Here is a 13,830-nt window from a genome sequence, read left to right on the forward strand (position 1 = left end):
AAACATGCTGTAATAAGGCCGTTTTAGTAATTATCTTCACCAAGACAATTATGTTTGAATCTCTTTCCTTGAAATTCGGTGAAAGTTAAACTACTTTGTGAACTTTCTTACCTTTTACAGTGTAAAGCAGTATAATACTAAGGATCCAGACACATGTGAAACATTTAAAAACCTGTTTCTACTGTATATAATATTCTAATATATTTAATGTGCTAGAGAGATGATGTCGACATTCAATTCACCTCCGTCATGTTCTTGGATTTTAAAATTAAAAAGGCTATAAATACAAATGAAGCACATTAAAACATTGAAATATATGGAGGAGTCAGAACATGTGCACCAAATTACTTTAATTACCATTACAGCATTCTGGGAATTCCCTTCACAACTTTTATTTGCTATTTCAAGAACACTACGTCTGAACAGTGCGAGTCAAGAGCCTGATTCTAAACATACTGAAGGTGTGCTGCCCCCCTCCGCCCTCCAAAATAAAAGCATTTGTCGTCAACAAAATGCATCTCAAGTTCATTTAGCATGCTACAGGGCGAAGAAAAATACATTTCAACATTTCATACTCTGACGTAATACTTTCACATGATATCATACAGCTACAGTACAATCTAGGAAATATCGGCATCTGTGAAAAAGTATACAATCTTTTTTTATTGGTTGGATTTAGAAAAATAATTGTCTCTGTACACGGTATTCAAAATGTCCAGTGGTTTGCATAATAGTTTGATTGGATCAATGTCTCCGCTCTCCGTCATTATAGGCCTGTGTGAAAGAAAGAGAAAAACACAAAAATCAGTCTCCTAGGAACCAGAATCAGACACATTGAGCCACTAATAAGAATAATAACTGGAGCAATTACAGTGAAACAGCCCTTTAAAATCTGTCATAGACAAACACAGAGTGGAAAATGAGGCTCCAACCGCCGTATTTCACAATGCGTTTTGGGGAGACGAGTGATCGGGCTTGAAACAGTTGCCGCAGCAACGCTCTGGCGTCCCTGATAGCCAAGCAGCGGCGGCCGCCCCACTCTCAGTTCTCCCTCCAGACTGGCACACTCGCACTGGGAACTGTGGGCACCTCGGGAGCCACAAGAAGGAGAACCGCAGACAACCTCAAACCAGACAGGCTTTTTCTCCTTCGCCCAAATGTTGACGCTCAGAGCTGACGCTGTCTGCTGCATGTAAACTCAGAACCCGAGTGACTTAATGGAACTGGGCAACAGGTCTCATCTCTCCACACATGGCCAGACTCCACCAATCACATTTCAGAGCCACTGCGCCCTCCATTTAGCTTGTGAGGGTAATTGAATGCACCATAAATGAAGGTGGAGGCTTCTTAGTCACCCCATTGGTGGTGGTTATTTGGGTAGCGTGCTGCTGCGGCTCTACAAATGAGGTCATTGACAGACAGTGAGGCTCTTGCAGCTTGAAGCAGTTGCTTACAATAGCAAAATGTTTAGCATGGTTGGTTTCTGGCGAGCCAAGACATCGTGACAGCAGTCTGTCTCTGTTGGTATCAGACTGTCAGGCTCCTTAATAGCAAGTATACAGGAGACGTCACTTCAGACGTCTCAAGGTCGCTGAACGGCTCGAACGGCACAACAATCTTACATCTTGATGGGTTTTGGTTACACAGGCGTTTACATTGATGACACCATCTGTCACCTGGAGGGAGATGATCGACATATGGAATCGTTATTCGCGAAACCTCATGCGAGAAACGATTACAGAGAAACTCAAACAAGAACGTGCAACATGTCAGAATTTAGGGGGGGTCTTGTTTCTTATTTTTCGTCTCAGATCAGAAATGTTTGTGTGCGTTCAAATGCTGGATGTTGCTGTTCAGATGCTCACCTGAGAACAGAGATCTCTTACTAGCATCTCGGGCTCCACCTATGACAGAATTAGAGCAGAAGACATGCAGCGTGATCACTTCTGAACACTCACTGGCCTGTGTTGCACATTATAAAGCAGTCGAGATCAAACTCACCCGCAGCAAATATGAACATTTTTATATCTTTCGGGTCTGTGAAGACGTTTATGAGACACCTAAACAGATCATTTACTGATTTAATTCCGTATCGGGCTAAGTGAGTTTGGCGCCACGCATGAGCGACAAAGTAGTTTAGGCTTTAGAATAAGGACAGACTTCTTTTCATCTCCACTGTGGTGTGTGTGGTTGTCTCATTGTAAAAGTTTACAGAATAACAGGAAATAGCAGTAGATTTTTCCCCCATTATTCAGAGCTCGCTACATACTTGACGCCAGTTGAGACGTGGCTGTCCCAGTGCTAATGAGGAGGCCCCGTATTCATGTGGGGCTTCTGTAGGTGTCAATGTGAGAAACACTGATTAGCTTGTGTCGCTAAGATCAGATCCAGTTACTCGGTCCGACTCAGTGGACCGTCTCTCACCCCGATAAGTACATCGTCACGTCTCACTCCGTCTCCCTGTCTCCGCCACCTCCGGTCCATTGTGTGGCTCAGATCCTTTTTCAACACGCTGCCGCCACCGCGCCGCCAAGTTTTAACTCAGGCCCGCACAGGCTATTAGGAAAATATATCAATTCATTTGGTAATATATTAATTTGGCCCAGCAGCTTCTCTCCAGAGGACCTTGTCACGTACGGTTATATTTCCACATGACAACCTCGTGCCTGCTTGATGTTTTTGTTTGACTGGAAAGCCTATTTCACGAGGTCTATAAAATCTGTCTTTCTGATTCCCATATGCACTCGCTTTTCAATTTAAGTAGCTGCTGTCGGATTTTTAGTCCGCAGAGAAAATAACACTTCTGACTTCAGCATTTTTGTCCCCTCAGCAGGGCCAAAAAAGCAATGTCAGTCACTTTGGTGCTTAGTCTGTCCATCCAATAGCCAACAGCAAGAGGCCCTGACAGCTGATCCTCAGATTGCCATGGAATTTTGGAATTTCTTCATCCCTCTATTTTTTCATTTAGGAATTGCATAACTAATTGCCAATTTTCCTTAATATCTACTGTAAATTTCCCTGCTACCCCAGCATGAACCCTAATGTTTTGGTGACTCTGAGACATTTGACAGTCTCTGCAAAATGTCCACTTTACAACAACGACACAAGAAATATCAAAACATAAACAAATTGGCCTTCAAAGTGCTCCCAAGAGGATAAACATCTTAACGAATACTTGAATAGGCCAAAAACTTTACTTTGGTGCAACTCTCGGGGCCCAGATCTCTAAATCCGCAAAATGTGTGTTGGTTCAGAAGATAGTTTTCATTTACAGCATCTGCAGGCCTCAGAAGCATCTCAGTGGAAGACACAGAACTTTATCCACATTTCAAAACAGCATAAATTTGACTCTTAGTAGACCTTAGTGAATTGAGAGGTACTCTTTTCATTCTGGCAAGCCTCTGAGTATCAGAGCATACTGCCACATACATCCATGCAATTTATGGACTGGAACCTTCAAGGAGGTCTGATCTAACTCTGTCATGTTCAAAGCCAGAGTAAAACGCTGTGTGTTTCCAAGCCAGACCACTATTATGACTGGATTTACGACATTCAAGCAAGTTCTTGTCCATCAACTGGATCCTGTTGGTAATATATCTCATACGTGTTGCCAGGAAAGGAAATCTGACATGACAATACATTCCACCTCTGACCCCCCCGGACTGTGCGAATATGGAAAAATTCACATCTCGGCGTTTGTGCTGCTCGTCATGATTCCATTAAGTATTCTTATCGCATTCAAATCAGTCCAGCAAAAGGACAAAAGACAGGAAAGATCACATACTCTTGTCTTGTTCCGGAGGCTCCAGGATGTCACTGTCTGTGTCGCTGGGAATATGCCACGGCTGTCTGATGGACTGTAACTGCTGGTAGAACTCATCCTGAGGGGAGAGGAGAAGAGAAGAGAGGAGAGGATAAAAGAGGAGAGGAGAGTAGTGTGTGAGAGCTGCACAAAATTCCAAACTGAACTCCAAAACAAAGATGACCTGGCGCAAAAATGCGAGGCCGACTAGAGTTACATCTGTTTTTATTTTCTCTTCTACTACGTCCACCTCTGAATAAAGCCCTAAAGCCAAACCTTTCATAAATACCTGGTAAATCGCCCCATGCGCCCTATAAAAGACTTTTATGTCTCCTTATTTGTCAATGCTAAAAGGTGATTGAATCTCCAGTTTCGTGGAGGAAGGAGGAAACTACTCAGCAGTTCAGGGATGAGTGAGAGCCTTTGCATCCATTTGGTTCCTTTATATCCAGATTTTGAAAGGTTTACAAGGCTCAGGGCTCCATCAGCCTGTAAGCAGGCCTCCTCGGGACTGAGCCGCCGCAAGACAAGCTGAGTCTGTGTGTTTTTGATAATCCCACTACTTGTCAACCAGCGTGGCTGTCAGAAGAATAAAGGATCAAATCCCTGCTCAGCATTAATAAAGCCCTCAAACAATGTCTCCACTTTAACAGAGCCGCAGTTAAAGTCGATCATGGAAGAAACATAAGGGAGGAATCCTATTGAAAATTCTCTGTTTCCATCCTACTGTACACTCTGCCCTAAAACCCACAGGCCGTGTGTGTGTGTGTGTGTGTGTGTGTGTGTGTGTGTGTGTGTGTGTGTGTGTGTGTGTGTGTGTGTGTGTGTGTGTATGCACATGTGCTGGATAGCGTGTTCCTGTGCCCTCACTTATTACTTCTATGTGTTTAGGCTCTTGTGCCAAATGAACTCGGGCATTGAGCCTATTTGACACTCAGCACACAACTTTCCCTCACCGCATGAACACATCACAATGAGCTTGAAGTGCTTTTCAATTCCGTGACCCAAAGTTTTACGACCATTTTACCCCCATGTATGATCCATTACGTGTAATAAATGTATAGATGTACAAAAGAGTTCTGCATCAGGAGTGGACGTATGTGATGATGTAATGCTTGGTTACCTCAGACAGGTAGGCCCGCAGGCTGGCACCCAGGCTGTCTGTGGTGCTGAGCCCAGGAGGGGTGAGCAGCGGGCGGGGGAGCGTGGGTTGACACGTGGGCGTCACCGGGCGGCTCCTCGACCTCCTGAAGGTCACCTCCTTGTGTGATCCCGTGTTAAAGGTGGAGCGTGACAGAAAGCTATTTGGGGTCAGGGGCCTACTGGGGGTTCGAGGGGTTTGAGTTCTGCTCCCGGGGTTGCTGGGGGATTTAGTTCGACCCATGACCAGCGAGGTGGGCTTGGGACTGAGGATGGGGAGGCCCACGCCGAAGGTTTTAGATGAGAGGCCGCTGGCCGGAGACTGAGGCCTGGAGAGCTGGCTGAGGAGAGGGAGCGTGTCGGGGAGCGTCCTGTGGCGCAGAGGCGTGTGGAGCAGGCTACTGTGCGGGCTATTCGTGCTCCGACTGGCCATCTTGCCCGCTTCTGCCAGCTTGGCCAGGTCCTTCTCAACCTCTGCAGGGGGAAAAAAGGAACAGAGAGTGAAAAGTCTAAATCCGGACTTCACACTTGCTATAAAACTTCCCATTTATTCTCTTTATTATCCAGCTGTGTTATGAAGTTAGTATACATCCTATAAGTCAGATGGTTCACCGACTTCACCAAAAGACTAAAGTGGGTGAGACTGTTTTGCTTTAATCCCTCTTCTGGGTAATGATGACAATATTTATGGAGGCTGTAAATTGTGGTGAATCCTGCTTCCTCCGTCAGTGAAGGTTCCAAAGCTGATATAAGCACAGCCTGGTACGGTTTTCCCTTTTCCTGACAAAAACACATTTGTTTGCGTGAGTAGTAGTCCCAAAAACATTTTCTGTTTGTCAGAGAAACCACGCTGCCAACTTCTGTGATCAGCAGCTCGGTCACTTTTTCCATGTTTTCCGCCTTTTCCTGCACGACCTTGGCAATCAGGATTTCAACAAAAGCGTGTCCGGGGTGTTATCATACGAGTCGAAGGCATGACTCATCAGAAATGACGACTCCCCGGGCCGAGCCGTGTACGTGTGACGTTAAATAAATAATAAATCGAAGCATGACGACGATTTCACAAAGCCTGACTTTCCCCCCCGTTTGCGAGCGAATGGCGCTCTCTGCTAAACAAACAACATTTTTCCACTCAACAATGTGAAACACATGCTGCTCCTCACTGGCTTCTATCCATTAAGTATGCAAAACAGAAAAGCTCCGCGTTCTGCCTCTAAAGTGCAGCTTTGGGACACGATGCTTGGAACTCAATCCAGGCTGTTGCTGTTTTTCGACATCATCCTTCTGGGATGCAATACATTTAATTCTTTGACATGCGTAATTAGACTGCTGTTTCTTTGTTTAATCAGCGCTGATCACATCCAGGTCGACCTTTACACTGAGATATACAACAGAGCTCATGCAGGGTGCCTTGCTCATGAACTCCTAAATCAGCGTGTATGGAGCGTACTGTGGCTGTAGTAGTTTGACCTTCATGCCTTCGGCTTCTGTTACTTCTCTAAATCAGAAGAACCGCAAATAAGTATTGTTACGTTTGTGACTTTAAAGCCCCCAAAAACAGCAGAAGGACAGGAGTGCACGTCTGGATGAGTGTCAAACAGTGAAGTGGATGTACGCAGAAAGGATCACTGGTGTAAACTGAACCTCTGTGGACGACGGTTTCCCAGTTCCCGCCCACACAATGACCATGGGGCCTGTTTTTATGACTTCATAAACAGGATACGCTCATTAGTAATCTGTTACCGCAAAACTGATATTTTGATCTCTGGATATTTACCTAATGATAAACACATTTTTTTGTTTGAAGAGCTTTCTCCCTTTTCCGTAAATGGTTGATCCAGTCATGATTTTATTGTAAACTAGTTGCTCCCACTAACTTCCTGGCATTAATGAGCGGCCTGTGACAAGCAGATTCTTCTTCTTTTAGGGGAGGGATTCTGTGTGTTTGACTGTGTTTTGCGCAGAAATGACTGCAGGCCATTTCGCAAACCCTGATATAAGATGACAGCTTCTGATATCAAAGAGGTGGTATCAAAAAAGTCCATATGGCGCAGACAGGGAGAGAGAGAGAGAGAGAGAGAGAGAGAGATGGAGACAGAGAGAAAGAGAGACAGAGAGAGAGAGAGAGAGAGACATCTAACCTACTACAGCCTTTGATCAAGCAGCGACAGAATCACGCTATCAAACTATTCAGAGTCCATCTCTCGTCTGGTTTACGTCTCCAGTCATCTAAACATTTCCTGCACAGCCTGAATAACTTAGAATATCTCTCACACTGGTGACAAAGTGAGCGGTCGGTAATTTCAGTGTAAAAGAAAAGTAGACTTGTTTTATTATGAAAGGCAGACAAAGAGCAATTACCAGGCCACATAATTGGAGCAACAAAACAGGATGAAAAGTGAGGCCCCGGCTCCAAACATGGAAAGTATTAGCAGCTAATAAAGGCATGAAAGAGTTGAATTAGCTTGTTCAACAGCTCCACTGGGTCGCCTGGCGGGAGCCCTCAAAACCTGGATATTCAGTAACTCGGCGTAAAACAACTAGAAATCAATGCCATCTGAGGGGCGGTGGGGTCAGGATGGAGTTTGGGGTGAAGCGGGAGTATCTGTTGTGTCTGCAGTGCTAATGAGCGCTGCTGCTGCTGGGTGACAGGTAGAGGTGAAGCTATGAGGGTCAGGACGGTCTGGAAGGGGGACGCTGCCTAACGCAGAGGGAGGACATGCGTAAACAAACCAGCGGGTGACGCATGATGCTGCACGTCCCCCTTTGGTCTGCGCTCCAGGCTTTCATCTGCTTCATAATGAATAAACACTCGATCATGGTGACAATAGAAACACTACATGACTCATGGAGACGTCGCGTACCAAACGGAGACATGAGACGCATTAAGAGCAGCCGGCGGCTCCGAGATGTCTCACACACTCTGTTGTTGTCTGACAAAACATTTAGGGCTTCAATTAATTCCCAAATTCACTCTGCTGTCATTTGGGAAGTTTTTCAGCGCCGCAGATGAGAAAGATTCCTGACATGTGGAAATTATGGAATGGATCGTCCCCTGTTCCATTCTGACACGTTTTCGTAACAAGAGAAGTTTTTAATTAAGCAAGAAAATGCTTTGGCTGAAAACGAGACATTCTTTGGCTCCACGCTGCAGCTTGTACTCCTCACATGTACTCATCAAGTCATCGGCAAGTCTCTGTAGTTCTGTGTGTGTGTGTGTGTATGTGTGTGTGTGCGCGCATGTGTGATAAGTGCAGTTTTGTATTCCAAAGCAGGTTTTTTTTCCCCCTTCACTATTCACCATTACAGCCAATTCACATAAACAAACTTGCTCACAAATGCACAAACGCAGCATCTCTCTCTCTCACACACACACACATATACACACACACACACACAGACCTACCGGCGAGCTGCTTGCCCATGTTCTCCAGCTCCTTAGAGAAGAGGGAGTCGCCCAGTAGCAGGCCCGTCTGCCCCACAGAGCTCCCACCACCTCTCACAGGCTTCAGATCAGCCGCCCAGACTGCCTGACGCTGCGACAAGAGAGGGAAAGTCACGTTACATGAAAGAGACTTTCAATTATTCCTCAGAGTATTTTCAAGTGGAAAAATCCATATCTCTTAGCCTGGGAGGGGAAAAAAAACGAGGTAATTATTTTTTTATGGGCTTTAGAAAAAACATAAGAAACCACAGAAAGTAGATGAAAGTGTGTATGAAGCTCAGTCTAGGCGGCGCAGGATGGTAGACGGTCAGGAGTGGAATCAATAAAGTATCAATAAATCTGTGAGAGCTCCGCATGCCAGGTCGCTGTCAAAAACAAGCCAATACAGCAGCGGCGGTTGGTGGAGAATATTCTAACGGTAAGTTCACTCCAGGCTGAAAACACTGCTTAAAGACTTAAGTTAAATATGATTACATTCTAAAGCAAACACACTCTGCAAAGATAGATGGGAGCGCTTAAGGTTGCTGGTTTGGTCTGGCGTATGTAAAGTTTGTATAGGATTAGGATTTGGAAGAGAAGCTGTTAGACAGTTTGGGTCTGGCAATGTCTGACACACACACCCACACACATTTGTAAGTGTGTGTGTGTGAGTGTGTAAAGGTGAGCAAATGTGAGAGCTGCATATTGTTCTGCCCTCATTCCTTACATTCTGTCTTCTGCCACTGTCTGTGTGCTCGGAATGTTTCTACTCTTCCTCACGTACAACACAAGCGCCGCCGCAGGCAGCAGAAGCTTGCGTCATCTCACGTGCTTCACCAGAGGCTGAGCTGACGCCGACACGCCGCAGATGTGATCCGGCCTTCCCGTAATATTTACAGACAAACCGGGGATATAACAGTCATAACTCATTTTTCACTTTCGGGACTCAAAGCGGTCTGAGAAACACATTTGCAAAGGAGGAGATATGGTAAAAAACAACTTTCTAACCCTCTCAGATCCACGATGACGCAGGATTCCCAGAGTCTGTGGACTTGATCTCTGCGCCTGTCAGATGCATGAGGGCCTTTTCGCGGCGGTGGAACCACAACGCCACAGCCCATCTTTAATTACAGCCCTCATAGAGCGGCGAGGCGGGTTAGACATTACAACTGATGCAGACCCCTCCCCGGCCTTTATGGTGGTATGGCCCCCCCAGCATGACATCATGTTGTCCTCTCTGCTCTAGCAAACAAGGCCACCAACAGCTCTCATTTCGTAAGCTTCCCTGTGCTACAGTTTGCTCAAAAGTACATCAAATCCACGCTAAGACCATGGACAAGTTCATATACTGTAGTCTCTCTTATCTGCAGTGTGTGCAGTGTGTGTAGCGTGTTCTGCTCCTGCCCTGGAGCGCTTCTTTCTGCAGACTATACCATAATCAGGACCATATATCCTGGAGACTGCAGACCGGAGGCTAAGGGCCGCTGGTGGTGCGGTGGTGCGGCCAGGCAAGCAGACAGGATGTGAGTCTGCAAGTAATCCACCTCCGTAGATAACATCCAAAAAATAAACACACACTATAATCAAAATATGACTGTTGTTCATCAATGCTGGGTTGAGATTAGGAGGACAACAAAGATGCGTCCTGGTTCTCATCAGGCGTCCCAAACTATGAGAGCAGAGCAGTGTGGGAATGGATGTCTGTTTTAGTCTCAGCTCGCTGTCCTGCAGTGATGCTTCCTCAACGGCTGGAGGAATGAAAACTAAGTAACACAAGACACCACCAAATGATGCCAAAACCCTTTTCTGCTTAGACACTTTCATCTACACAAACATGGACGTGAGGAGGAGGAGGAGGAGGAGACGTGCTTTCTCATCACCCCAGTATGATTTTGTAATGACTTATGAGTATGTTCATGTCAGCGGCACAAACCCCAATGACTAAACTAAAGAACAAAAAGAGAAAAACGGGGGAAAACCCCTTTAAGTGAAGCTTCTGCCCGGCTAACAAACACGGATCTTGTTTCTCTCAAAATTGATTCCATGTTGAGTGCAAACGAGACAAGAAACAGAGGATGGGACATCCAAAGCTAAATGTTTTACAGCCTGCCTGCCTGCCCGGTTACGTGTGTGGTCAAACAGTAATAACCACCGCAGGCTGGGGTTTGGTCCAACATTGCCCTATGCACAACAGGAACCCGAACAGAAACTGGGTCCAGCTCAGTTGGAGGTCTGAGCTTTGCAAATCACAAATAGATGGACACTGTTGCTGTGGTCAAGAGAGAGAGAGAGGCACAGAGAGAGAGAGACTATTGAATTATAGCTTCATCTCTTGGTAACATTACGATCATTTGGCAGACGCTTTTTATCCAAAGCGACTTACATTACATTATATTACCACCCTTCGCAGAGGGGGGAGCAATTGAGGGTTCGGTGCCTTGCTCAGGGGCACCTCGGCAGGGACTCGAACCGGCAACCCTCCGGTTCTTAAGCGGAAGCTCTACCCACTCGACTACTGCCTCCCTTAACCCACCTTAACATGGTGAGGGACTATATGGTTGTATGACATTCCGTGATATTCCACACAGCTGTCCTAGTTTTCCTAGCGTGCGTGCCGGAAACATCCAACCTCTCGCCGATTCCTGACAAATCTGTAATCAATTTCTGCTCCTCTCTCCTTTCGGTATCGCTGGGCTCCCCGTGGACTCCCTGTTCTCATCACTTCCCTCTCTGAAGCTCCGTGTAGAACATTGGGAAAGAAGAATGCAACCGCTGGGAACGTCGCTTTTCAAACTTTCAAACGCAATATTACAACAACCGAGATGCTGTGTGTTTTCCCAATGACCGGTTCACCAGTCGTGCCTCGCTCTGGCGTGCACGTCCACAGGAGGGATATGTGATATGAGGTGTAACACACCATGTTTAATGCCTTCCTGTTGTTTTGGCTCAAAGCTTGAATCGCCTAATGGATTTTTATGGTCTGAATCAGGCTCAGCCAAAAGCAAACAGGATATTGACAATAACACAGCTAGACTTTAATTCGAGAATTCCTCTGGAGGCATTACAGGCAGAGAGGTCTTATGATATGCTGTCTGCGCCGCGGTCATACATGACCAAGCGGGAGGCGAGGCCAACCAAGTGGAGCGTAGAGCCAACAGCTCAGGATTTCACGTTTAAAATTTGGGAAAAAAACGTAAAAAGGACGAAAAGGTTTGGAAGGAATTGTGAGGTTCAGGGAATGAGCGAAGCCAACATATGCAACTCATACAACACACACACACACACACACAGGCTCGATGCAGAGACGTGGGGCCCAAATCAGTGCCGCACAGTCAAAATGATTCACTTCTTGTGTTCATGTGATGTGATTTGCTTGTGTGCTTGTGTCTCGGCTCTTATAATTGCTTTTATACGAGGTAGGATTCTCTGCTGAAGTTTACTTTACATGCAACACTCATCCGGTCCGGAGTCCATGCAGGAGGAACAGATGCACTCGTGTTATGACAGACATGTTTACCGAGTGTTTACACAGGAGAATGTCTGCACAAGCACGACTGCGTGTGTGTGTGCTTGTGTGTGTGTGTGTGTGTGTGTGTGTGTGTGTGTGTGTGTGTGTGTGTGTGTGTGTGTGTGTGTGTGTGTGTGTGTGTGTGCGTGTGTCTGTGTGTGTATTAATCTGGGTGTGTGTACATTCAGTATTGACCCTACAAAGTTTATTTACTCTCTCATTAATATTTCAACCATGATCCTTTCCCCCTTAATAGGATTCTGCAGTTCATTAGATTTACACGACTTGCAGCTTATTGCATTGTGAGCTGACGGAGCGTGTACATTCTTGTGTAAATTGACTTACAATCTGATTACGCCTCTGACATAATGTCTCAACACGGTTTACTTACAGCTTTAATAAATTAACAACAGTTTTTCCATGCCTGAGAACGCATTAGACACAAAACCTATCACCCACATGCAGATGCTGTGTGTTAATATACTGCTGATGCATGAACTGAATGTCTAATTAGAACAAATACAAGTAATGAATGAGTGTTGGATTCACATTTGCATATTTTCTACCTGCACAGTTTATCCCCTGAGCCACCTACTGTAAAAAATACTGCTATTTGTTTGCAGAGTACAGGTTGTTTACTGTTCAGGTTAGATGGAATATCAGCCTGGGAGATCAGGACTGGTAAAGTAAACAAGAGGGAAGATTGCAAATGTTTGGAACAGCATGGTGAGTATTACAACACAAATCACGGAGAATTAAGGGAAATCAAGATAGTGGTATAGTTTCATATTGAAAATAAATTGAATAAGCCTCCCAGCAAACAAATCTTATTGTATTGAAACCATAATTCCGGGTTCAGAGCACAGATGCCACATTACAGAAAATAAATAATATGAGAAGTCTGGAAATGTTAAAGAAATGAAGGAGTAAGAAAAAAGGGGGTAAGTGCTGCAGGGAGGGGGGAGGGGCTACCTATGCTGGAAACCATGGAGATCTGCTCTGAGGAGAGTCATGCAAGCAGAACAGCGGAGGTGTGGGGAGAGCGGCGAGAGGGGAGCGCTGCCAAATATGAAAGGGCCTCTGCCACACAGCGTATCCAGGCTGAAACGCAGCCAGAAAATTCCCCTGGAAATCAAAACACGGCGTCGCAAAGGGTGGGGGGGGGTCGCCTTCGCCTTTTATCAGACGCACGCCATTGCATCACTGCAATTACCTTCCATCTACCCCCTGGCAGCGTTTATGACGGTAACACCCGTGCGACTTTTGCAACACAATTTTGATTTGAACGTATGGTTTGACATGTACAAAGCGGGAATTTTGTGGGGAATTTGCTCCGGCGATTGCTTGCGGAAAGTATTTAGTCTTTATGGGGTAATTATCACCTAAAGGAGCTGGCACGGGCACTAATGATCGCCAGTGTTTACTCTCCAACATCCCTAAACATTTACAGCTCCGACCAGAGCAACTGGGACGACACGGGAAGACATCCTGGAATACCGAGCAGACGGGATGGAATATGGCACTAATGAAGAATAATTCAACTTTTATAAGGGAGAAATTGATGCAAGCAGGCTTTCAAAAGGAATAAAATACAATACAGTGAATGGATTTTCACACTTTTCCACCCAAACATGTGTTCTTCCTAATCAAGTCAAAGCCGAGCAGCAAACATAAACGTTCTATGACTTCAACCATTGTGTTTCCAAATAAGAGAGTTTGCTCATAAAAGCGTTTCATTTTGTTTTCCGACGCCGTTTCGGGGACTCGGGGCGCGTGAGCCCCTGAAGGACCCGTTAAACTAACAAGCTATTAGCCAAACAAATTGCGATAGTTTGAAAGCCGTTTTCGACCAAACATAAGCGATTAAACACAAAACGGCCACATTAGCTATAGTAGGTGACGGAGGACTTTGGTGCTTAAGGTTTCCCATATGGGACGCATTAGTGTGCCAGACGG

General features: G+C 45.6%; 1 protein-coding gene across 1 annotated transcript in view; it reads right to left on the reverse strand.

Annotated features, from left to right (window-relative positions):
• Positions 1–347: 347 nt before the first annotated feature.
• cunh8orf34 (chromosome unknown C8orf34 homolog) overlaps positions 348–13,830 on the reverse strand; it is a 40,110-nt gene continuing 26,627 nt past the window's right edge. Inside the window, exons 11-15 of the mRNA XM_076171309.1 lie at positions 8,349–8,478; positions 4,926–5,416; positions 3,785–3,881; positions 1,866–1,904; positions 348–774 (exon numbers count right to left, since the gene is read on the reverse strand). Of these exons, the coding sequence (XP_076027424.1) occupies positions 767–774; positions 1,866–1,904; positions 3,785–3,881; positions 4,926–5,416; positions 8,349–8,478 (765 nt within the window). The 3' untranslated portion in view covers positions 348–766. The remainder of the gene's footprint in view (positions 775–1,865; positions 1,905–3,784; positions 3,882–4,925; positions 5,417–8,348; positions 8,479–13,830) is intronic.

Source organism: Genypterus blacodes, unplaced genomic scaffold, assembly GCF_046128005.1.
Source record: "Genypterus blacodes isolate CSIRO-AG114 ecotype Tasmania unplaced genomic scaffold, CSIRO-AGI_Gbla_v1 ptg000245l_1, whole genome shotgun sequence".
NCBI lineage: Eukaryota > Metazoa > Chordata > Actinopteri > Ophidiiformes > Ophidiidae > Genypterus > Genypterus blacodes.